Source organism: Callionymus lyra, chromosome 16 (genome assembly GCF_982586985.1).
Source record: "Callionymus lyra chromosome 16, fCalLyr1.hap1.1, whole genome shotgun sequence".
Taxonomy (NCBI): Eukaryota; Metazoa; Chordata; class Actinopteri; order Syngnathiformes; family Callionymidae; genus Callionymus; species Callionymus lyra.
Window position 1 is genome coordinate 13,220,357 of NC_141833.1, and position 26,883 is coordinate 13,247,239.

General features: G+C 35.6%; 3 protein-coding genes across 6 annotated transcripts in view; all 3 read left to right on the forward strand.

The window, feature by feature from the left end:
• pbx1a (pre-B-cell leukemia homeobox 1a) overlaps positions 1-4,794 on the forward strand; it is a 74,481-nt gene extending 69,687 nt beyond the window's left edge. For all 4 annotated transcript variants that reach the window (XR_015713526.1, XM_087810806.1, XM_087810807.1 and 1 more), the window contains one exon: positions 4,073-4,794. Coding sequence is in view for 2 of the 4 variants with exons in the window: in XM_087810806.1 (XP_087666932.1) it covers positions 4,073-4,165 (93 nt within the window). In the remaining 2 variants the exon portion in view is untranslated. The remainder of the gene's footprint in view (positions 1-4,072) is intronic.
• Positions 4,795-9,429: 4,635 nt separating this feature from the next.
• prtfdc1b (phosphoribosyl transferase domain containing 1b) lies at positions 9,430-16,760 on the forward strand. Its single transcript, XM_087811095.1, has 9 exons — positions 9,430-9,576; positions 9,703-9,809; positions 10,891-11,074; positions 11,464-11,529; positions 13,472-13,489; positions 14,459-14,541; positions 14,744-14,790; positions 14,894-14,970; positions 16,322-16,760. The coding sequence occupies exons 1-9, from the start codon at positions 9,529-9,531 to the stop codon at positions 16,367-16,369; spliced, it is 678 nt and encodes a 225-aa protein (XP_087667221.1). The 5' UTR covers positions 9,430-9,528; the 3' UTR covers positions 16,370-16,760.
• Positions 16,761-17,686: 926 nt separating this feature from the next.
• arhgap21b (Rho GTPase activating protein 21b) overlaps positions 17,687-26,883 on the forward strand; it is a 32,487-nt gene continuing 23,290 nt past the window's right edge. Inside the window, exons 1-2 of the mRNA XM_087810803.1 lie at positions 17,687-17,929; positions 18,832-19,022. Of these exons, the coding sequence (XP_087666929.1) occupies positions 18,954-19,022 (69 nt within the window). The 5' untranslated portion in view covers positions 17,687-17,929; positions 18,832-18,953. The remainder of the gene's footprint in view (positions 17,930-18,831; positions 19,023-26,883) is intronic.

The window sequence follows — 26,883 nt, forward strand, 5'->3', positions numbered from 1 at the left end:
GCCACACACTCCTGCTCACACACTCCTGCTCACACACTCCTGCTCACACACTCCTGCTCACACACTCCTGCTCACACACTCCTGCTCACACACTCCTGCTCACACACTCCTGCTCACACACTCCTGCTCACACACTCCTGCTCACACACTCCTGCCACACACTCCTGCTCACACACTCCTGCTCACACACTCACGGCAGCAACACGTTGAAGCTAGTGTTGACACACAAACGTGAAGATACACAAGATGTAAAATGTTAAATAGACACATGTTGTTTTAGGAGCAGAAGTCATGTACTAACTCAACACAATCATAACACAATGTATTGTTCACACAACATTGTACACAATTGATTGTTACACACAATCATGCACAATTAATTGTTTACACACAATCATACACAATTGATTGTTGACACACAATCGTACAAAATGAATTGTTTACAAACAATTGTACACTATTTTATTTTTTACAGAAAATTCTACACATTCCTATTGTTTACACACAAGCATACACAATTTGTTATTTACAAACAATCGCACAATGCATTGTTTGCACAGAATAATACATCATTTATCATCTACACACAATCGTACACAATTTATCGTTTACAAAAAATCTTACACAATTTATCATTACACACAATCATACACAATTTATTGTTTACACACAATCCTACACAATTTATTGTTTACACACAATCGCACACAATGCATTGTTTACACAGAATAATACAACATTTATTGTCTAGACACAATCGTACACAATTTATTGTTTACACACAATCATACGCAATTCATGGTTTAGACACAATAGTACGCAATTCATGGTTTACACACAATCGTACACAATTTATCGTTTACACACAATCATACACAATTTATCGTTTACACACAATCGTACACAATTTATCGTTTACACACAATCATACACAATTTATGGTTTACACACAATCGTACGCAATTTATGATTTACACACAATCATACGCCATTTATTGTTTACACACAATCCTGCACAATTTATGGTTTACACACAATCATACGCCATTTATTGTTTACACACAATCCTGCACAATTTATGGTTTACACACAATCATACGCCATTTATTGTTTACACACAATCCTGCACAATTTATGGTTTACACACAATCGTACACAATTTATCGTTTACACACAATCGTACACAATTTATGGTTTACACACAATCGTACACAATTTATCGTTTACACACAATCGTACACAATTTATGGTTTACACACAATCCTGCACAATTTATGGTTTACACACAATCGTACACAATTTATCGTTTACACACAATCGTACACAATTTATCGTTTACACACAATCCTGCACAATTTATGGTTTACACACAATCGTACGCAATTTATGATTTACACACAATCCTGCACAATTTATGGTTTACACACAAGCATAAAAAAGGTGTAACTTACACACAATCCTACACAATTTATTGTTTACACAATCCTGCACTATATATGGTTTACACACAATCATACACAATTTTTTCAGGCAATTCTACACATTCTTATTGTTTACACACAATCATTCACAATTTATCGTTTACACACAATTGTACGTAAAAAAAAATTCACACACAAGCATACACAATTTGTTGTTGACACACAATCATACACAGTTTTTTGTTGACACAATTCTACACATTCTTATTGCTGACACACAATCCTACACAATATTGACAGTATTCTTCTGATCTAAACATCATTTTTCTCTTTCACTAAAACACAAATATATACTTCGTATCCACTTGTGTTGAAGTAACTTCCTTGATGAACGAAGTATTGAAGGAAGTAACAAGGAAGAGTATTATAGAGTATTAAAGGTACAATAAGTAATAATAGTAAGAACCAGGAAACAAGGATCAAAAGTCTTCCTCACATAAAGCACGCGTGTGAGCGAGTGTGAGATGTTTATTAGAACAACATTCATCAGGTTTTCAATCCCATTCCTCGCGCGGAGATTATATCTCGGCGCCGCCGCCCGACCCGACTCTCCTTCTTTCTCCTTGAACGGCAATTACACCCCTCAAATTGCGGGTGGGTGTCACCTCTGCAGCCGGGAAATGTTTTTTTGCTCGTTCTTTCTTCCCCGGCGTCTTCGCCGTGAATAAGATGACGGACAGTCTTTACGCTAAATAACAGGGTTTGGAAATAAGAGGCTGCCAGAGCGCGTTCCCACTTCTGCCTAATAGCAGGAAAACTGCAATTAATGTCTGTTAATGGTCTTTAGCCGACCTTCTCCCGTGATGGGAGGAGGCTTTTCTTTTAAAAGAGCTATTTTTATTGTGATAATTTATTCTTTTATCTGCCGGCTCCGCTCTTTTTCCTCGAGCCGGCTCTGAAATGATGTGTCGTTTATCCTGCGTTTTTCTACTTTAAACCAGGAAGAAACTTTTCTCAAGTGTCCAGTTTGAAGAATCTTTACGTTATTTTTTAATTCTTGAAACAACTTAATGTTAAGAATGTCATTATTAAGAGAAAGATGTTTTAAATAACGTCAAGAATAGTCAAGGAAAGGTTGAAATCATTTGTTTGAACACAAAAACATGAGGGGAAACAAAAAGAAGCGAATATCTAAATAAAAATATCATTATTACGTTACGATTGTATTTTCTATATATATTGTTAAATACCACAAGAGGAGTTGAAACATGAGTTGAAGATTTTTGGGGAAAATAGGGTAGAAAAAGAGGAATAGAAGAAAGAGTTGAAGAGATAAAAGAAACTCTTTCTTCTATTCCTCTTTTTCTACCCTTTTTTCCTCGTTCACTTGAATGGGAGAAATCTTCGACTCATGTTTTTCGAACCTTCCACTTTGACCTACAGATCTACTCTACTAGTACTTCTACTTCTACTACTAATTCTACTACTGCTTTTACTGCTTATACTTATACTACTTTTTATTACTAATTCTACTTCTACTTTACCTATTCATTCTGCTACTGCTTTTATTACTAATTCTACTACTGCTTTTACTACTAGTTGTACTTCTTCTTTTACTAATAATTCTACTACTGCTTTAACTACTTATCCTACTACTACTTATACTTGTAATACTAATTCTACTACTAGTTTTACTACATATATACCTCTCCTTTTACTACTGATTCTACTACTGCTTTTACTACTTATATGTCTACTTTTGCTACTAAATCTACTATTAATTCTACTACTGCTTTTACTACTTATGCTTCTACTTGAACTACTTATTCTACTACTGCTTTTACTTCTTATACTTGAACTACTAATTACACTACTAGTTTTATTACTTATACTTTTACTACTAATTCTACTACTGATTTTACTACTTATACTTCTTCTTTTACTACTAATTCTACTACTGCTTTTACTACTTATACGTATACTTTTACTACTAATTCTACTACTGCTTTTACTACTTCTACTTCTACTTTTACTACTTATTCTACTTCTACTTTTATTAGTAATTCTACTTTTACTCCCACTCCCACTACTTTTTCTACTCCCACTTCTATTTCTACTACTACAAATTCTTCTACTTTTTTCTTCTTCTTCTCTTTCTTCTTTCTCTTCTTCTCCTTTGGATCCGTCTTTTGTTTTCTTTCTTTCGGAACCTTTTTCATTTTATTTCAACGTCTTCACATCAGTCTTTTTCCTTCATGCCATCATTTCAACCATTTCCATTTTTAATTTGAATACTAATGAAATACTTTCAAGGATTTCAGTTTACAGCTTCAGCAGATTCAGCATTTACACTGCATTTTCTTCAGAAATGAACATTTTCTAGATTATTTTAATGTTTCTATTCGGCCCAGTAAGAAATGCCTTTTATTCATTCCTATACTTTAAATAAAGAGGATTTTTTTGTTTTTTTTAGGAGTTTATCCTTCACTTTTGTCATTTTTCTGAGGATTTATTGTCCCTCGGAAAAGATTAAACTGAATTTTCAAAATATATTCAGGAAAAATGATGCTTTTAAATCCTAACGTTTGTGGTCAAGCGGTTTGGTTGGGACCAGCATCCATACTGACGTCTGATCCCTGGTGTCTCCGCAGACGAACGGTGGCTGGCAGGATGCTCCGACTCCCTCGTCCGTCACGTCACCCACGGAAGGACCCGGAAGCGTTCACTCGGACACCTCCAACTGAAACCATCCGTCATTTTTCAGAACGCCATCAGAACACGAACTGACCTTTTCACAGTATTAAAAACAAAGGACGTTCGCTGTTTGGAGGAAAACTGTGAACACAAAAAACACACAAGAAAAAAAAAATTGGACATTTGGGATACAAATCGAACGACAACTAAAACGGGGAATACTTTGTACAGGTTTGACATTCTATTCCGAGGGCTGGGGTTGCTTATTCACCTGTAATGTTTTCACTCATCGTCGCCCGGTGTAATAAAGTCCATTGACCATTGGTTCTAACCGAAAGTACGTCATTCTACCTCTCAGCCACTAAAAAGAAGAAAGTAGAACATTGTCATTATTTGTTTTTTTGTAAAAAAAAAAGAAAAAAAATGCAACTTTTTTTTGTCAAAACAGGAGGCACCTCTTCTTACTTACATTTTGTTGTCTCTCACCTATTCAGTGGTACGCCATTTTCAACTTAAATATTGCTCAGTTGTTTACAATGTGTGCTTGATAAAAAAGTATGTTCATCTTTCCCTTCCGTCTCCGGCAAGTTGAAACATGTCTGTCAGGAGATCTTACCTCTGAGGTAACCCTGTGAAGTATGTTATCTGTAAAACAATAAATAAACACTTGTCATCAAATCGCAGACGATGCCTGTCGTTCATTATTATTTGTTTTCACTTTTTCATTAAGAATAGTAACTTTTGGTTTCACAACATCGCAGTGACACTGTTCTAACGCCGGGGGGAGCCAGAAACAAGCGTGTGCAATCTTACCTAATGTAAGTAAGTAAGTAAGTAATATTTATTTATATAGCGCTTTTCGAGACCAGGGTCACAAAGCGCTTAAACAATCAAAACAATACTCAAAAAAGTACATACTTTAAAGATCAAGATAATACTGAGAACAACACAGGAGTTTGAGAAATTCAAGGAAAAGTCTGAACAAATAGAAACGTCTTAAGATGTTTCTTGAAGGAGTCAGTAGATCCATCAAGCGCAAAGAGAGAGGAAGATCGTTCCAAAGCTTAGGAGCAACAGCCTGGAAGGATTTCTCTCCTCTGGTCGTGAGCCGTGTGCGTGGAACAGAACTCTGCACCAAGAATTCTTACCCGCTCTAGTAGAAGAACTCACATTTCTCTGATCCTTAAAACTCTTCACTGGCTGCCAGTTTCTTTCAGGATCAATTTTAAAATTCTAGTTCTTTCTTTAAGTACAAGAAACATCTTAAAACACTTTTATTTGAGCAGGCTTTTCCTTGATTCTCTGAGACTCCTGTGTTTGTCTCGCTGGTGTCTTGGCCTTTTAAGTATATATTTTATTGTATATTGTTTTGATTGTTTAAGCGCTTTGTGACCCTGGTCTGGAAAAGCGCTCTACAAATATTACATACTTACTTACTTACTTACTTACTATTTGTTGATGACATTCTTGCCATACATTTCCCCATTGTGTAATGATAAAGTCATAAGTAGATTCTGATCCACAGACCTCAGAGCCCGAGCTGGGGTGTAAGGCTGGATCAGATCACTGATGTAAGGAGGAGTCTGACCATGAATAGATCTGAAAGTAAGAACCAGAATTTTAAAGTTGATCCTGAAAGAAACTGGAAGCCAGTGAAGAGTTTAATGTTGCTTTAACAGATGATAACTCCCATGATTCCAAAATATGTGCTGGCAAGACACAAAGACTTACTTCATGAAAGTTGAGCGAGGGCCCCTAAATGCCCCCCTGAGGCTGTTCCTTGAACATGCCTGATCTAAACTGTGTTAATCCAAGAATTTGCTGGAATGTTCGAGTTTTTGTTTTGTCACATTCTCTCATGTTGTCTTGTGATTTTTTTATTTTATTTGGCAGCGTATTAGTGCATGTAGTTTTCATGACACACACACACATATATATATATATATACGTATTTCTAAATACCGTTTTATAATATATATTTATAGGACTATATATATATATATATATTTATATGTGTATATCTATATATTTCAGTCAGTCTTTAATTAATCTTCTATTTTAAAATAAACAAAAATATATGTTAAATGCAACCATATATATATATATATATATTTATACATTTAATATGCATTAGAAATGTATTAAAAGCTACAAGAAAGAAGCTTTAAATAAATTAAATGGATATCAAGGATTGTGGGTTATTTTCCTCTAATTTATTTAATTATTTATTTTTCTTCTTTCATGAAGCGTTCCAGTTGACAATTGGAAAAAACTAAAAGTTGTGTCATTGTGACAATAATTTTCCTTATTCTTTAACCAATTATTTCACTAACACTTTTTTTCCTATATATTTTTTAGTCAATTAAGAAATATAAATCACATTAATATTTTCAAATGACTCCAGGTACTGTAACTGTTGAAACTTAATCATTTTTAAGCTAATGATACATTAAATAAATGCTGTTTGCATTGCTGTAAATCTACGTATTTATTCAATTATTTGTTATTATTACGTTTTAAATTACATTTATTTTGTTATTTTTTATACAGTTACTCTCTCTTGAATTAACTTGGAATAAGTCAAAGGAAATAACCTCATCCTGTCATATCTTAAGTCTACAAAAGATCATCGTAGGAAGCTTCGGCACTTACGTGCTCGCAGACCACTTTACAATCATTAAGCAGCTCCTGTAAAAATAACCATCGCTCTCTAAAGAGTAGAAAGTTTGTCAAAGACAGTCGTAACTTGGTTTGCTTTCATATATATACTCTTCGATCTGCTCGAACAGGAAGGTCATTAGGTTAATAGAGTTTCGAGCGCTCGCGCATCAGTTTGAACAGTTCAACTCTGGAGCCTGTAATGTCCGTTTAAGAGAATTAAGGTATGATTAAAAGACCTAGACAAACAAATATATTTTTACTTTGGTATATAATAATCTATTTGTTTATTTATTTTCATTTTTTCACATGTATACTTTGAAAGTAACACATTTTCCCTCCATAAAATGAGTTAATCTGATGTATTTCCAGGGTTTTTTGGACAGGCAAAAGGTAAGTAAGTAAGTAAGTAAGTAATATTTATTTATATAGCGCTTTTCCAGACAAGGGTCACAAAGCGGTTTAACAATCAAAACAATACTCAAAAAAGTATATACTTTAAAGATCAAGATAAAACTGATAACACAACAGGAGTTCCAGAAAATCAAGGAAAAGCCTGAACAAATAGAAACGTCTTAAGATGTTTCTTAAGGGAGTCAGTAGATCCATCAAGCGCAAAGAGAGAGGAAGAGAGGAAGAAAAGGTCTGAATTCTTCCAAAACAATACATCTATCTCTGGTTCTCTGTTATGAAGTCATCTAGAGAACGTTTCCTTGTCGCCGGCGAGAAGGATTTCTGTCACACAGCATGCCTTCTGAACGTCTTCTGGCTCCTCAGAGGAGGTGGTGGCTCCATGGAAGAAGATTGAAATCTAACGCTGTGGTTGACATCTGCCTCCCCAGCTGCCTGTGCACCCCCGGCCCATGATCACAGAGGAAGAGGAGGCTCAGACACCTTCGTCTTCACGTCTCAGGCGACACACAAGTGAGTCACTGAGATGGTGTTAGATTGTGTTTCTGAAACATCGTCTCTATATTAAATTTGAGAGTGTGTGACCAGAATATTACACTTAATATTTAAACATATTAACTAAAATCAAATATATTAAATCATCTATGAATATGTGTTGTTTGTTTTTAAATAGTATTTGGGGTTTTATTTTTAGCTTCTCAGCTCAACATTGATTCTGTTTTTGACCCTGAGATCATTTTTAATTGTACTTCATGTTTGTTTTTATCAAACTTCTAAGTTTCTCTCATTCCGAAAATATTTTATCGCCTTCCTCACTTGTATGTCTTTTTTTTTTTATTGTAAAAGACACTTTCACGTGTTATTTTAATCAAAAAACACCTGTGTCTTTTGTGATAAATATAAATATTTATTTATCAAACTCACTTGTATGTAATTACGAAATTATTACAACTGCAAATATTCTTTTTAATCAAAAACTCATTTTATTTTATTATCGAAGACTCTTTTATACCTTTTAATTTGATTTAAAAAAAACACCTCACAAGTGTCTTTTATCATTATTATTATTGTTATTATTATATATATATATATTTTTTTTTTAATCAAAGACATTTGCACGTATTTATTTAATCCTTTTTTTAAATGTTTAATAAAACGACTTGTATGTTCTTAACTACATTGTAAATATTATACACTTGCAAACGTTTTTTAACTTTCACACTTATTTTTAATTTAAAACACCAGTGTCCATTTTAAACTATAGGTATTTTTATTTATTTATTTTTTCACTCACTTGTATTTGTTTTTATTTTAACTTGATGTACGATATCTCTTTTTTTAAGCAAACGCACCTGTGTGTCATTTTTAAATAAATGTATTGTTATTATTGCTGTTATTGTTGTTATTATTATTATTATTACATCTTAAGACGTTTTTATTTGTTCAGGCTTTTCCTTGATTTTCTGGAACTCCTGTTGTTTTATCAGTTTTATCTTGATCTTTAAAGTTTATACTTTATTGAATATTGTTTTGATTGTTTAAGCGCTTTGTGACCCTGGTCTGGAAAAGCGCTATATAAATAAAAATGACTTACTTATTTACTATTAATAATCTAACTCACTTGTTTTCATTTTATTTATTTAAATCAAACTCACAAACGTTTAAACAAGTGACATTATTTAAGATACAATAGTTAAAAATAATAATAATAAACATCATATTTATATAACGCATTAAATCAATGTTTTTTTCGTTTTAATTTCTTCTAATTATTTCTTTAACAGTAGATCATTTGACTGGGAAAATACATATGCATGTGTATGACGTATATAACGTTGATCCACCAAAACAAAAACAAATATTGGGAATATTTAGACGTTTTTATTGAGCGAAATATTGAAGAAACTACTTTCTTTTTTTTCAACTGAAAACCTTTTTTTTTATTATTATTATCAACACCAAGATATAAACATCAACGATCTTCTACACATTTTAATCATCTTCTGCAAACTATCATATTCGCAAATCTATATTTTAAAAATACATTCTAAATATTAAAGTTTAGATAGGACCGGTCTAGACCTGATGTTTGTCTTGTTTCAATAATTAATAAATAAATAATAAATAAATACGACCAAAAAAAAACGGGGCTTGATGAATTTTTAGAAAGAGCTCTAGCGCCACTGTCGTTCCCTCCAAGTACTGCACCCTGGAAGATGCAGAGTTCTCTGAGGAAAAAAAACATTCCATGGCTGTCGCTCCTCCTTCTCTCTTCGGTCTCAAATCCCGTCTGAACTGCGGTTACTTTTAACTTTCTTTTTTCCTGCTCGACGTCGAAACCAACATGGCCGAAGATGCCGTCAAACGAGAATCAAGAACCGGCGGGATTGAGGTAAAAAAGTTGGACCGGGACGAGACTCGAACCATGTTGTCCTGCGACATGTTTTTAGGACTTTCAAGAGTTTTTGAGGAACTTTTTTCCCCGAATCCGTGCTAAACTTGTTCCATCCGCGCGCAGATCCCGGATGACTGGCCTGGATACAGCGTGGACCTCTTCAGCTGCCCGGCTCACTACACCGGGGATCTGGACTGTGTTTTCATCCCTCATGGCGTCATCAAAGACAGGTTTACCCTCGTTTTATTTACGTTCGCGAGTGTGACGCATGTTGGTGACGTCACGCCATCGTCAATCTCGTTCTGCTCAAACGTGATCCATTGTTATTGAGATTAAATCGTTGTCATCTCGCACGTCTGCAGGCGAAGATCCTCAGATAGTTACGGGGAATTTAAAATGTATTTTTATTCAACACGGGACGCTGGAGTCTGTCCCAGCTAGACAGGGAGAGAGGCACGGGTTTCATGTGATTATTTGTTGTTTTTCATAATTCATTTTTTATTAATTAAAAGTAATTTAATGTGTTTTCATTTGTGTTTTTAATATAATACTCTAAAATATGTCAGTTTCTAATTAAACAACAAATACAACTTTAAATTATTAAAATAACGTCATATGTCAAATTGAGTCCAGAAGGATCCATTTAAATAAAATGTACTATTATTATTTAAGACGTGAAAATAAAGGGGTCACGATAAATACACGATAATTAAAATACAGATCAATGTGGCTCATGTATTTCAGAATAACCCAATGAAAATTCTAACAATAAATATCATAAATAAAATGAGTAAAGTTTTCGAAAACGTACCGTTTTAAACACAAAAATAAGAGGGATCTGTCCTTCGACCTTTTATTGACAAGTTTGACATTCTTTACATTCTGATGAAATGGCTGTAGATATAAGTTTGTAAATAAGTAGCAATGTTTAACTTTAATCTTAGCAGAGATAATAAAATAAAAAGTTGCAAAACTGTTTCATGTGGCGCTTATGTATACATTTTCAATTTTTTCCCCTGTCCCTAAAACTATAGTGAAATAAAATGGTAAAATATTTAAATAAAGCCTTTATATATTATATTTATATGTTCCGCCCATAGTTAACATAAATAAAATGTATAAAAAATCGAGAAAAAAACGGTTTAAACATTTGAAAAACATGTTATTGACATTTTTTTTCTCTATTTTTTGTCTACTTATGTTCCTTTTTTTAAGTTTTTCAAGTCCATTAAGGTTATGTCATGTGACCCCGAAAGGAAAGCGAATTCCCTACTTCCCTGACTCAACTATGTTGGCGATTGTCTCGTCCAGAACGGAACGCCTCGCCCGGAACATTATGAACGACCTGGGAGACCATGACATCGTCGTCCTGTGTGTGCTCAAGGGAGGTTACCAGTTCTGCGCCGACCTGGTGGACGGCATCAAAGCGCTGAGCCACAACTCCAGCCGGACCATCCCCATGAGGGTCCACTTCATCCGTCTAAAGAGTTACTTGGTGAGTCGCTGTGTGGCAGACGAGAGTCATGGGAGATGTTTTTTTTTAAAGGTTGTTCAGTTAGTTACAGATGAACACGGTGATATTTTGATTAGTGCTGCTGCCTCAAAACAAAAGGGAGACTGTTTGGAGACTTTTTAATTTATTTCCTGGTGAATCTTAAACTGACAAAAAGGAATACAAGTTATTATTTTGTCAGAAAAATATGATATAATTGTACTCTATATTAACAGATATATATATTTTTAATAATCATCTTGGATACAGTTTTCCTATTTTATTCTCAAGCCTATTAAATTCCAAATTGAGTGTATATCGATTTATTTAAGGTTTTCTTTACGTCATTTTCCATAATTTTGCATTGTTTTTGGTCTTTTTTTTTCCAACAGAATGATCAGTCGACGGAGGATCTTCACATAGTGGGGGCAGAGGATCTGTCATTTTTAGCAGGAAAGGTATATTTCATCTTAAAGGAAAACGTTTCAAGCTGTTCAAGATGTTTGTTTTAAATAAGCACTAGCTATTATTGGCCACTAGATGGCGGCATCCACTATTTGCGTGCTGTTGACCTCTAGCTAGATGGATGGATAAACAAGAAGGATAAAGACTGGAAAAAATACCAATATTAAGATATGTAAAATAAACTATTAACAAAAAGTAGAATTACAGAAGGAAAAAATTAAATTAAACGTTATAAAAAACTGAGTTATACAGAAAGATACGTCGACTACTACTATCAGAAGAATTGAAAGTTATTAAAATAAGCCTTTGAAACATATTTTACACTAACATAAAACAAATAAACATTTGTTTATGTATATAATGTTTGGATTAATACGTTTGAATACGATTTTTGAGGGTCACAAATCGCTCTTGATATTAACTTTTAATTAATGAAAGGTTATGATAAATTACCATAACCTTTGAGTATGTTGAGTAACTTAAAATAACAGGAGGAACTTATGGTCATAAATGCCGATGATGTGTTTTGCTATCTGATCAATTTGGATCGTCACAAGCAATAAATCCGTCTTCACAGGTTCAGACGATCAAAGTGACTGTGAACACGACCTGCTACAGGTGCGGCACTTTTATAAACGTGAATAAGTTATGAGATGGTTGGCTTGAGTCACGGCAGACTTCATTAACTCATGCGGGCTCTTGTGAAATCCGTCACTACAGCCGAATCTCAGACACGTTTTCAGTTCCTGCATCGGCAGTGACTCCGTTTCCTGGATTATAAGAACACGCTTTTCTTATAAAACATCACATGGTTGATGCATTTCATCACTTAAATTCCCGGCAATATTTACCATCTCATGATAAGCCCTGAAGATGCCGAGGTTTGTGCTATTTTTATCACTGACTTCTCCACCTCTGTCTAATCTAGATCCCCCACAATGCCCTATTGTTGTCTCCTGATTGATTTAACGTTGTGTGATACTTCAAAGTAACACATTCTCAAATAATTTTAAAATTTAAACCCTTGATTTATTTATTTTCAATACATGGTTCACTATTGGCCATGTTAGTCAATACGATTTGACGTATGATTGATTATTGATCTGTGATGAAAATGTGGCTATAACTTGCAAAAATCAACATTTTATCAGTTGCATTTTAAAAACAAAAAAGTATGAAATAAAATAAGGATAAAAAAGACATGAAGTGTATGAATAGAAAGTTCAGTAATTATGTTGATTAGATTTTTTCCATTTAATTTTTTTGAGATAGAGCTTCACTATCAAACAATAGCTGAGTGAAAACACTTTGCAACTGAATGTGGACAAAACTAAAACTTTGGTTATTGCACCTGATAAGGTTCCAGGGTTGAGTCAGTACTTGGGTGATGCGGTCAGTCTGTCAAACTGAGCCTGAGAAACCTGGGTGTTGTATTTGATAAAGACATGTCTCTAGTTCAACACTGCAGAAAACTGACCAGAAACTGTTTCCTTTAATTGAGAAAAATTCTAAATTTAGATAAATTATGTCACAATATGATCTGGAGTTTATAATCCATGTGTTCGTGTTTTTTCGTTTAGACATTTGTATCAGTTTATTTTTGTGTCTAAACAAGAAGGAGCTAAATACCAAACTCTGCAGCGAGACTTCTGCCTCGCTCTAGTAGAAGAACTCACATTTCTCTGATCCTTAAAACTCTTCACTGGCTGCCAGTTTCAGAAAAAAAATAAAATAATCTGGTTCTTCCAAGAAATACTTGATTTGCTCTGCGACAAGTCACAGTAAATCATAAAAAAAAATTCAAGGTTGTGGGTCTTTACGAGCCCATTAAGACGACACCTAAGAGTGTGTCCTCTGACCTCATTAAATGACAAATACTTCTTATCTGTCTGGAATAGAAAATAATTGTTTCTGTCTCTTCTTCTCCTTCATCAGAACGTGCTCATTGTGGAGGTGAGTCATCCTTGTTTATTCTTCCTCCTTTTCCCGAATGGATTGTTTGCTATTATTTTCTATCCAGGTCAAGTCTCTTCGGGAACAAACGGAAACGTCCACGCCGACCCATATTTTGTTAACACGCCTCGTGAAACATGAGCTTCTTTGATAATTGACTCACAAAAGACGAAACTGTGATGAATCTTTTTTTGTTTTTTTTGTTTATGTATTTAATTCAAACATCAACCATTTGACTTGTAGGTATTTAATCATGTGGTTGTTAAATGGGTTAAATTAGCTCATCGTTAGCATTTTAATGCTACAATGGTTGCTTTTTTATTCCTGTTGGTTTAATGGTGGGATCCCCAACCTTTTTTCGCTCAATGGACCAATAACATTTTCACGGATCGACCTTCAAATAAAAAAAAGGGAAAATGGACAATATAGGTAACCAACGCGTATATGAAAAATACCTCTCATTATAACGCCGAATCAGCAGGTTTCGCAGCAACAAAATGGTCCTATAACGTTTTTTTTAATCATTTTGGTTCTTTTATAAAATGTATTTTTTGAATTCACTAGTTTATTAAAATTGGTCAGTTAATCATTTGTTATTAACTGTTATTCAATTTATGATCAAGTATATAGTTCTTTACAAACAATTCATAGTGTAGTAGTTTTATATTCTCATTTTGTGACATTTCAAATGTAGTTTTCCGTTTAAATCTCCATCTATTTTCCTGCCATCTTCACTAAAAATGACTGCTTACAGGGCAGGCGTCGGTATGTAGGACGTGTTGACCTGTGTTTACATGACAAAGCTCTCTTCAATGGCATTGCATTCCTCCAGTTCTTTTTCCTTCTTTCAAATGTAAAAATAAAGATGGATTTGTTTGATCGTCGCCTCAGCTGAAGCTTGTTTGTTTAAACACTTCAATCCTCATCCACTAAACTAACTTTCCTTTTGTCCTAACCCCGTGCACGCAGGCCATCGTGGACACGGGCAAGACGATGATGACTCTCCTGAAACATGTGGAAGCCTTCAGGCCGAAGATGATCAAAGTAGCCGGGTGAGTCGTGGAGAACCCCCTTTCAAAACAAAACCACTCGTCCCGCTCGGTGAATCACTTAATTTCCGCCCGCCAGTCTAGACTGCAGGACAGACGGAGGGCAGGTGGTGCTGGTTTTCGACAAATACTGCCTTCAGACCACTTACAGTTCAAGAGGACGTTAGATAATATGCTTGTGTTTTGTTTTTTTTTCTTCCTGCAGACTGCTGGTGAAGAGAGTCCCACACAACGCGGCGTGTCTGCCTGACTGTACGTCTTTGACCGAACCCTGTTTCGTCTTAATGACTCAGTGATTCATTGAAATGACTGAACAATATCAATATTATTTCCTCTTCTTTATCTCCTTCCATAGATGTTGGTTTTCAGATACCCAATCGTTTTGTGGTGGGATACGCCTTGGACTATAATGAGTATTTTCGAGACCTTAATGTAAGTTAAAGCTCAATGGTTTATTTATTCTATCTTATTAATGTTCCGTATATTGATCTTAAAGATAAATCGAATTGCTTGTGGAACAAAACAAAAAAAATCTATAAACTGAGTAGAGAGGTGAGGAAGTGCGCTGCTAGCAACATTAGCACATAGCAAAACAGAAACATTGTTTGTGAATTAATATAAAACAAGTTTTTGTAACATATTAGGTGTTAAAGGAGGAGACTTAATATGTATAAAACCATGTGAACTTTACATTGTCGCAAAATGCCCTATTTAACAAAAATAATTATTATTTATTGTTAGCAACACTTAGCATATGTTAGCATCCCAGTCAACCTTCTTGAAAAATTGATTCCTTAGTATTGTTAAAAACATTTAGCATATCTTTCTTATATTAATCGGAAAATTGTCATTGTATCATTACATTGTATGGTACAACAGGAGTCTATAGATCCCCCAAAAAAGTAAGCAAGTAAAAGTTATTTGTAAATATCTTTCTAGAACAGGGTCGCAAAGTACTTTAACAATCACAAGCAAGACACAGTTAAAATATATACTTTAAAAGATCAAGACACATAAGAAAGAGTTACTGACTCCATCAAACACAGAGGGAGAGGAAGATCGTTCCAAAGATTAAAACCGTGAAGAGTTTTAAGGATCGGAGAAATGTGAGTTCTTCTACTAGAGCGAGTCTGAATTCTCTGTGTTTTGTATTAACTGCAGGTGAGACAGCTCCTTCTTGTTTAGACACTAAAATAAACTGTTACAATAGTCTAAACAAGAAGACACAAACGCATGGATTATAAACTCCAGATCGCGTTGTGACACCATTTATTTAAGTTTAGAGATTTTTCTCAGTTGAAGGAAACAGTTTCTGGTCAGTTTTCTGCAGTGTTGAACTAGAGACATGTATTTGTCAAATACAACACCCAGATTTCTCAGGCTCAGTTTGACAGACTGGCCTAAGTCACCCAAGTACTGACTCAACCCTGGAACCTTATCAGATGCAATAACCAAAGTTTCAGTTTTGTTGACATTTAGCTGCAAAGTTCAATGAATAAAATAGATGAAAATGCGACATGTGGTGTAACGGCCCAGATTAAAATAAGAAAAGATTGTTTTTCTGCTTCCCGTCACAAGATGAGTCTTGCGGTTTAATCAATACATTTGGTAAAATTAACCAACTACAGTTATTTTAAACTTTTCAACACTTTCGTTTTGTGTAAGCGTGTTTTGGCGTCACTTCCTGAAATTGACTTGAGATGAAGTATCAGACAGTTGCTTAATCCCAACATGATAAACAAATTGTAATCATTCCAAATGTTTTCATTCGTCTCTCCCTCAGCATATCTGCGTGATCAGTGAAAGCGGAAAAAGGAAATATAAGATCTGACTTGGAAGACCAGATGTAATCTCTATGCAAAGCGGAATATTTCTCTGAAATTCCAGCTGCAAAAAACTGGATGAGATTGGTATTCGACAGGATCTGTTTTGTTTTTTTTCCTAACGTTTCTTCTTTTCTTCATGTTGAAAACTGACTCTTATGCTGATTTTGAAAATAGGATTTTTTCAATGAAATGTATGTTTGAAAGTGTTTCAGACCCAGTTTTAATGTGAAATTTAACTAAAATGTTGCTGTTGTTTAAAATGCTAATGTCGATGTAGAGAGTTTACGCTTCTTTTGAAGCAAATTAAGGAACTTCTTATTATCTTTCAATGATCTCAGAACTGTTTTAGATTAATCTATGTTTCCTACAACAACAAATAAAGTATTTTTGATTGTGTTCCTTTTCCCTCGTATTATTCCGTCATCATTTTTAGAATACTTTGTAAATTCATTTCAATACTACTGTAGTATTTAATCTTCCCAAATGATTATGAACCGGCTCCTTTATTTAAAATACATTAGACTAAATCTACTACAGCAGTATTTTTGAATTTACCTGCAAGGTATTTTCTTAACAGCATTTTTCAAATTTAAATAATGGAACATTCTGAAACTCTGCTTCAGGTTTCCGTTTCAGATTTGGAAGAAAGAGGGGGAAAAAAACGTCCTGTAAACGATACTCAGAGTTTGTTGTGTGTACCTCTTTGTATACAGTTGACATATGATTCCTCAACTGTGAACAAACGGCAACTGTTTTCGGCAAAAAGTGTTTATTGATGGATTAACTTTTTTGTGTTTTTAATCACTTAAATAGATCAACTGTGAAATAGTCTTGTAACATTATCACTTTTGTATACTGAGTGTGAGATTCTTAAAGGTTAAAGCTGTTTTCAAAGACAAATAATTGTGTAATCTGAGAGACTTTTGTATACTTTATTTGATTTACTAATTATAGTTATCGAATTGACTATAAACGGCATCAGTTTAAATAATTGAATTTTGCTGTGAAGTTTACAAATCTCTGTGTGAAAAAAAAAAAATCCACATTCCTCTTGTTACCATCCACACGCCAGCCCTGCTCGACCTCAGTGTGAACCAGGACATGTGACTCCCCCCCTCTGGTCCACTAAAAACAAGATTCTTAGATAATAACGTTTTAATTCAGTCTAGGATCTAAGATAAAAGATTTAAAAAAAAAGGTTAAAAAACTGAACTTTAACGGTTACAAACAAAAGCTTTATAATGAAGCCCAAGTGACTTTGTTATAACCTTTGCGATTGGTGGGATCAAATGCAAGACCGCTCCTGATTGGCTCCCCTCGTCCTGTTGACCGAAGGTGGACTCAGAGTTGGGAATGCTCGGAGCAAAAGAAAAAAAAACTTTGTCCGGATCAGCACCATGCGCCTCCCCTGACTGGGGTTTGGAATATTCACCGGGAAGCAGCTTGCACTACAAAAATAAAATAAAAGATGTCGAGGATAATCACTTTTAAATCTCCCTTTTTGTGTTTTTTACCCGATTTTATGGACCGTTGTGTGTCGCCCGCGTCGCCCCTCAACTACTCAGGTAACTTTTTTTTGTTGTAACTCCAGCCGCTAGCACAGATGCTAACACTAGCAACAACGTTTTTTATTCGCTCGTTTCCTCGCGAAACTTTCCCCCAAAACCACTCGAAACTCGTCGCAGGACGGTTGGCAACGACGTGACGTGTCTAAACAATGCGGTGGAGTTTCGTGAATCGTCTTAAATTTCAAGCTAGTTAGCCATTTGAGAACAACAGCCACCAAACACGCCGTGGACCGAAAAAAACCCCCTTTTTCTGCGACCACTGAGCCCAGACTAAACATCAAATCTTTTTTATTTATCATTGAATAATAGATCTCTATGTTTGCTTCGGGTCGAAAGTTTATTTTTCTTATTAACTTAAGATGTTTTCCCAGCTGTGGTTACCACTTGTTGCTCGTCATTCATAATGCATTGTGGATTTAAGCTCATGACAACAAGTCGTTGTTGTTATAAAAGACTGATGAATATTATCTTATTTATTTAATAAACGTCACTAAACATAATGTATCTTAATTAATGGTTCATTATTTATCAAATTTTAATTTATTATTTTAATAATCTACTCTCATCACATTTAAAACATAAATCCTATTTTGTGTTTACAACAGTAGCTATAATGGTTTCCCCCTCTTCTGAGCTGTTGCACTGTAGTAAGTTAATATGCTGTTTCTTTTTCACACTCCCACACTGTGTGACCAAGATACTTCCATCCGCTCCACAGCTTTGACACCACAAGCGACTGATAATACAAACCATGAGGTAAAATCAAGTTCAGAAACTCTAACCGTGTCAAAGTAGTCGCCGATGGTCTTCAATCTTTGACAACAAACACTTTATTTTCAAGTTTCTTTAGAGTCTTTTCAGATGAGACTCGACCTAAAACCCTCTTTCTTTTCTTACAGGTGGATGTCTAGTGAAGCAAGAATGAAGCTGTGATTTTTTTGGATTTATTCTTCGGCGTCCTGCTGGAAATACGTTTTCGATGAAGGTGTTGACTGGTAAAGAGGATTATAAGAGAAGTTGAATGATGGCATCACGTTGGGCTCATTCGGGTGAAGATGATGAGCGACAACAAGCAAGATCCTCCTGCGAGGTACGTGATGAAGCCCTTTTTTATTTTCATTCACACTTTTTGTCCACATTGTTTTGTGTTGTTGTTGTTGTTTTTTCTCTGAGCAGAGGAGAGGGGGAGTGGGCTTTACTTTTTGTCCCAGCTGTCTTTTTAACACCTGTTGGATTTTTGTCCTTTTTCTTGGTTCAAGAGCTGCTTTTCTTTCTTGTTTTTGTGTTATTGTTGCTTGTCACCAAACTGCTTAAGTGATTAAGCATGTGTTATGTTAGTGTAGTCACTTTACAATGTTCAACCCAAAGATTAGCAGAGTATAATCCAGTGACATTTAAAAGAGGCTCATATGTCTAAAAGGGACACAAAACCATCTTCTCTTGGTTTGGAAGTGAATAAAAATGTCAGTTTAGTTCTTAATAAAAATACAAAACTACTTTTTCATCTCACTTAAAATACCTTATGACTTGCTAAACATTATTGATCATGCCTGAATACAACTAAAAATGTATATATCTTATTCTGAACTGAATCATCTCACAAATACTCTTTTTAAAAGAAAATGAAAGATTCTGTTACATCTTGTGTTGAACTACAAGTTGGACAATGGTGTTAAATCTTATTTTAAATCCACCATGCATGATGCTACTACTCTTTTTTTTTTTTGGAGAAAGAGTCGGTTAATCTATCTTTCCTAGCATCTTAATCTGACTTTTGGCCTCATCTCTCTGTGTATTTAAAAATAAATAAAAGTCTTCCTTTGTGGCCATAACATGGTCCCAACAACAGCTTATAAAGTGACGGTTCAAGAAGCTGTTTATTGTGTACGTAGTTTAATTAGACTCTGGTTCACTTACGCGAACAATTGTTGCTGCGCAATAAAACACAGACAGACAATTAAAAAGAGAATAGATACATATATCAGTGAGACGGACGGTGTTGTGGCCCATTTATCCCTCAGCTTCTCTTCAACCAGTGTTGACTATAAAACTCTGATGCAGTTTCCAAATTAAAAAAAATATTGAGTGAAATTGTTCTTTACATTAGATGGTTTGGTCCCTGATCCGTGCAGCAACTCTAAGAATAGTTTGTGTGGCAATAGTTTACTTGGTGTGTGGTTTCGCCAGACTATAATGTATGTGTTGTTGTTAACCATCGAGACAAAAGGGATTATCACGTCTTATGCTTGATAAATGTCACTTTAAATCAAAGTGGGGAAAACCATGTTCTACTGAGACAGCTGTGACTTCATGAATGTAAATCGATTTAAAGTAAAGTTATTTATGTTATTATAAACCAGCCCATCAATGCCTGGACGTTATTACGTTTGGTTTTGATGAGAATCGCATGATGCAAAAATGTTGTTTCCCTGAAAAGGAACAAGCTATTTTTCTCATATTTTTTTCTTCTGTTTGCAACCCACACGATTCTGCAGTTTTCGGCACACTGCATGTTTACAAGTACTTGTTGTGTCGGTATGACGTGGGAGGAATATCACCGTTTATTCCAGCCAGTACCTTTTTTTTAAGGATCAGTCTAATGAGGCTCTGCCAATCAATTCATGTGCTAATGTGGAGCTGGAAACTCCCTTGAATTCAGACCGGCTTTTTCTTTTTTTATGGTAACGATTGTTAAGTCAGTCATGTTTTACCTCTTGAGAATCGTAACTTGAAATTTGAGAACAGAAAGCAAAAGATTGCGTGGTTAAAATAAAAGTGTTTTGTCGCTCGCGCTCATTTGTAGAAGGCCAGTTCCTGATCGGATTGTAAATAAGCAGCTGGACTTTTAACAAGGGGGTTGGTCATGGTCCCTGATGTATTGGAGCCCATTCACTGACCTGAAGCTAGACCGAGATTTTAAATTGCCCTATTTCCTCTACATCTGTTTACATTTTCATCAGTTTACAATTTTTTCTGGTGTTTTGAGTTGATGTTAAAAATAATTTCATTATCTTCTTAACAGTGTTTTGTTTTCTGTCTTGAAACCAGGTTTTCCTTTTGCTCTTGGGAAACATTCACAAGCTAATCTGTTAGACATTTCTGTGCTTTTTCTCTCTTCATAGTGTTGCATGACATTTGTCCTCGTCACTGCTTGAAGAAAACAAATTAACCGGATCATTTGCGATGATGAAATGTGATCCATATTCACTCCTGTGGGGGGTTATTGACAAGCACCCCCCCCCACCTCCCATCCACACACAGCCCTGGCCTCATTAAAGGTCAATGTTTATCTCATTTAGACGGCCTGCCTCTTAGAGAAAGTCTGTGCACGGCCACGCACGGTTCGCTGATGGCAATCGGAAGGGAAAATTGAACCTCAATTGGATAGAAGTCTGCGACTTCCTGTTGCCCTTTCGTTATGACTGCAGGGCCTCAGAAGAGCACCGTCTTGTTTGACAAAACACTTCCATATACATGTAATTAAATAATAAATTAAAAAACAACTTGCATTCAGTGGTCACTCTCAAATATTGAAGCCCCACTGCACACGTCAATGCATATTTAAATATGTTTTAGCCACAATGGTGAACTCCCATAATGCATTTGAACCCACTGCGCTGTTTTATGACGGACGATTTTTGTAGCTACAATTCTGTGTTTAAATTCTACGTCTGTTTCTATGTAAAATTTCAAAAATTCATCGACACATGTGATAGGTTGGCTGGACGGCAAAGTATTAAGCAAGCTGTTCAGGTAACCATTACTGAGGGTTGGTGAGGGGGTTTTAACCCTCGTATGAAATGTTGAGTTTTCGAGTTCAAATGTCAATTTAAACAAGAATTAAATGCGGGTCAAAGCTATTTTTTAAAATCATATTTCCAGTTAAAGGTCGACATACGTTAGCTTGCCAACCTGTCGCTGGTGCTGGAGAAAGAGCACCAAGACCAGCAAAAATCTAGTAAGAAATCATGGGTTCTTTGACTCCTTCAACTGAAGCATACCGAAGATGTTTGTTTGTTAGTGTGTTGTGCTGTTTGGTCTTTGTATTTAGGAAGCAAATTGTGATGTTTGCTGTCGTCATGTTTTGAAAGCTTAACTCTATTTGCTCTGTTACACCGAGTATTAAGACTTGTTTTAACTAGTGTTTTTTTCTTTTTTTCCCCAGTATGTTGTTTTTTAAGCCGTACCAAAACTTTTAAAGATTAAGTCCTTTCATAAAAACAAAGTAAAACATGAACTATTTAATTGCCTTCCTTGGGTTTCCAGGGACTTTGCTCTTAAAGTGTGAACCGCACGCCACCAGTGGCTCTCTAATGACACTCCGAAGCCGTAAAAGACCAGGACCCCCGAGCCTCCCAGCACCTTCCTGTATTATTATCCTCTGGATCTTCACAGTCAAGTGTTTGGCTTGAGAGGAATGTGGCGTGAATTTAGCAGCTGGTCGAGAACTAGGTTTACCGATATTCTATGGCCGAGCACTTTTGTGACATTCTCGGGGTCTGCTGATGTCATCCCGTGTGCGTCATGGACGATCTGCTGACATCAGCAAGGGCTTACTTCCAACCACTTTAACCAAGATGAATTTTTAAAGTCATTTAAAGAGTAAAAGTAGTCTGAAATCCAACTTCCCTTTCTAATTTTAAGGGGGAGACCAGTGTTTCATTTCGGCTTCCTGTTATCTGCGTGTGACTTCACACTGAGAAATTTATAGAACCTTGTGAAGTTTTATTTTCATCAATGGACGCATGTTATGACGGCAAACTCGCAGCCAATGTTTGTTTAGATTACACGTTCTATCAGAGTGACTCAGTAGTTTTTTTTAGTTTGCCCACTAGACCTTGATAGCAAATATGAATGGAATACTGCTTATTCACAACTTAAGAAAGTAAAGGTTATTTGTAAAGCGTCTTGCTAGACCAGGGTCACAAAGCGCTTCAACAATCACAAACAATAAGAGACTCTTAAGTAAATACAAGTGACGTATTTGTTATCCTAGTGTTCTCTTGAAGACACTCAAACACTTCTATGTTTGTTTTTAAATTGTCAACAGTAGGTTAAATAAGAAATCACATTTTCCCAAACCATCCTTCCCTTTTGATAGATTTATTAGCCCAGAAATGAGACGGTCAAGTCTGAGAATTTCCCATTTGAGTCAGCAGCTGCTCCCACCCTTAACCTGACATCACGGAGCACAGCTTCTGTTGCCTAGCAACACTGACAGCTGCCAGCAGTCCAGAAACCCAACGTATCACGAAGAATGCAATCCAGAGATCAGAAGGTCGGTATTGTGTGGGTCGGCTAATGTGCATATTCAATAATTCATATTCGTTAAACAACCTACAAGAATAAACGTGTACCATTATTTTCAATGCCAATTTTATAAGATACATTTCCAACAAATGGAAAAGACCGTACACATAGTACAAATCTTGAGTTACATTTTTCATCTAAGGCAAACTTTCAGTAAAAAATAAATGACAAATGAAGTCAAGTGCAAAACGATACTTGCTAAAAAAGTGACACATCTTTTCCTTGATTTTCTGGAACTACTGTTGTGTTATCAGTTTTATTTTGATCTTTAAAGTATATACTTTATTGAATATTGTTTTGGTTGTTTAAGCGCTTTGTGACCCTTGTCTAGAAAAAGCGCTATACAAATAAAAATGACTTACTTACTTACTTACATCAATCTACTGTTCACTGCCATTGTTACTTTTCAGTTTTTCTTTAGGAAAAAGATCAAGTTTTGGAACAGTTTTTTGGGATCAAAAGATGAAACAATGTTTTGATCGCTGCCACAAAATAATCCAAGTTAGACACCAAGCCCTTTTATTCGGTACAGTCTTCATCGGTTTCCATACCTTTTGTGCTAGTTTCTTTAATTATACATGTTGAGGAGCATCTCCTAACTTTTGCTAAGAAGAATGTTATTTATCTTGGAAGCAGTTTTTACAACGCCATCCCTTTTCGATTTTAGAGTTCTCAATTTATTGTGAGTCTCCAACAAACTAGTTTGAGTCACCAATTGGCTACCGATGCGGTACTTCTCTGCTCAGGTTGGGTTGTTTTTCCCCTATTTTCTGTCAAACATCTGGACTAAACACTGACAGTTCACTTCCTCACAAAGATGGAAAATGGGTCTAATCCAGAATAATGTTGTGGTTCGGTTGTATTGTTTCTCTGGAGATATCCAGGAGCATCTAAGGGATCCGTGTTGCAGAAAGAAAGCCCCCCTGAATTCCGATAGTAGGTTTCCTCAGGAGTCTCGGTCCTCACTCGCGTGTGGTGAAAGGGAATCCATGAGAAAAATGTGGGTCTGGAATTTATTGTCCTGGAATGTCACAACAGGATTAACTATGCAAGTGGCTATGGCAACACTGCGTGGCATGTGCCTGTCAGGAGGCCCGCGCCCACTTCTGTCGCTCGCGTCTTAGGATCTGAGCAACTGTACGGGGCAGGTGCCCCCCCAGAAGCCCGCCCACGGACTCACGGAAACAGCCATCCGGCGACCATTGTCACGTCATGGAGCGTGTCGTGGCGGGCCGGGGATGGGATTTTATTCTTTCTGAAGTGCTAAATGACAGCGACTTGAACATAGAGCAGCTGGAATTACTGAACAGCCGAAGCTTGTTTATACTCGGACAAACCTGTTGAGCAAGTTGAATCAAAATACATTTTGCGTCAGCTTGAACCTGCCGCTCTGTTTCCCAGCCCCGGCACCGAGGGAAACCTTATCACAGTCCGCACATGGCAACACAACGTATGGTTTTACGTAGTAGTTGTCTACAATAGGGAATGTTTACTGCTACTGCAAACTTTGATCAACCGTTTCACTAATGTGTTGAGGAGTTCTTGAAACTTTTACATTCTAATTTGATCACTTTAACCTCAGGGATTACTGATCAAGCTTTCTGGACTTAAGTAGCAAGTGGTTTTGCACTGAAATACTTTGATACTTTTGTCTTTACGATTCTGTCTTTAATACTAACTACTTATAGGGCTATGGTTTTCCAGTTTTAGGCTGGTAATATAGTTATGTTTTGCTTTTCTACCCACCAAAGCCATGTAAAGCAATGCCTTTGTTTGCAATCACTATTCAGATGAGTGATTTATTATCGATGCAAATATTTTGTTCCTTTATACGGGACTTTACGTGAAGCAGAACAGAAGTCCTGCTTCCTTTTCTGTTAGAATCCAAGACACCTTAAAGGATATGTGACAAATAATGATGTTTCTCTCTTTGCTTTTCTATAGGATTGATATATAACATCTTTAATTAAAAAATTGATTTATGATGATAATGTGTCATCGCCGCGTCCTTCTATAAATTAATGTCGGTGCCCTCTCTAAAGAAAAAAATGAGAAGCAATGAGACATGTTGATACTGAGCTCACCTGTACAGGTACAGTCATGATGAGCCATGTTGCGTAAATCCCAGTCTTACTTGAATCTGGGATGTTTTCTTTCCCAGACATAAATTACTTTCCCCTGGTTTCCCTTTGAACTAGCACTTGTGTAGAGAAATGACCATATTTAGCTATCAAAATGGTCTTTACAATATTTATTTATTCTTCAGAAATGACAATATAATCATGTATTTTAGACTTGGGTTTAGATAGAAGTGTGGACAGAGTTAGACAACACAACACGAAGGTGAGAGGGTATAAATAAATACTGTGTAAACATGGATGAGCGGCAAAAGCCCCGAAGACACGCATGCTCCGGTCACATGACTTTATGTAAACACTGGACGGGAGTAGTTTTTTTTTTTTAAAGGTCCTTTCTGTCATAACATTTACATCTCTATCCAAACACACGTACTGTAGTAGCTTTAATCAGCAATAATAATCCAAATCTTTGAATGAACATCTGTTTAAAACAATCCAGCGAAAGATGCTTGATTATTAGTCGAGGGTTATTCATGTTAAATGAGTATAATTAAATTGTCCTCATTACAGTGGCTCTACATGGTTAGCTTCATGTACAGTAAGTATTACCGATGAGCCTTGTTGTGGACGACTGTTATCTAATTGAATTCATTTAGTCATGTTATGAGACAGAAATAATCTCAACCACATGTTATTTTTAGCACTTCAGTCAGAACCAACATGCGGGCTGAGGACCACAAGTGGCCTTTTCCTTGTATTAACGTGGCCCACATGAAGTATATGTCAACTTTCTAACAAAAATCCCAAAATTGGTTGTTAAAAATGTTAAATGTTCTATTGTGTTGTATTAGTCATTTGTGTATTCCTACGAAGTATACAGCAAAAATACGCATCACGTATCGACATACAGATTGAATGATACAATGTATTGTGAATACTGTAGGAACAAGGATAAATTTGCAGTATTGTCAAGTACTTGACTCTGGTGTTGCAAAATTTACAGACCACTTGACAAAGTGTTAACAGTTTTATTTAGTTTTGAAATACAAAATATGCCCTTACATCAGCTTTTAAAAGCACGGCTGTATCCTCTTGTCCTCAGTCATCGCCGGGATTTCATTGTTCCTTTTAGCTGCAGAAGACAAAATGAATGCTGCCTACTGGCTGAAAAGTTCCATTGCAACACAATAAATGAACACAACCAGTTAATATACGCATGTTATGTAACGTTTAAACTTATTGAAGTATAAACCATAAAAATAAATACCATTGGGGGAAAAAGTGCTGTTGAATGTCGATTTAAAAAAAAAAATTTTTAAGCGTAGCTTGTTTTCTTACACACTTATTGACCTTTTAAAGTATATATTTTAACTGTGTATTGTATTTGGTTGTTAACGTGCTTTGTGTGACTCTGGTCTAGAAAGGCGCTTTACAAATAACCTTTACTTACTTACTTACTTAATATTGTTTAGGTAATCCCTTATCCTTTATTTACTCTCTTATTTTATATGTTTTAATTATTATTTTAATTCAATTATCAGCTTACACGGTAGGCTTTCTAAA

Excerpts from the sequence above, each read along its gene's own strand:
- prtfdc1b (XM_087811095.1), top strand. The coding sequence starts at position 9,529 with ATGGCCGAAGATGCCGTCAAACGAGAATCAAGAACCGGCGGGATTGAG. Across the intron at positions 9,577-9,702 it reads CAAGAACCGGCGGGATTGAG|ATCCCGGATGACTGGCCTGG; the intron begins GTAAAAAAGTTG and ends ATCCGCGCGCAG. Across the intron at positions 14,971-16,321 it reads AGTATTTTCGAGACCTTAAT|CATATCTGCGTGATCAGTGA; the intron begins GTAAGTTAAAGC and ends TCTCTCCCTCAG.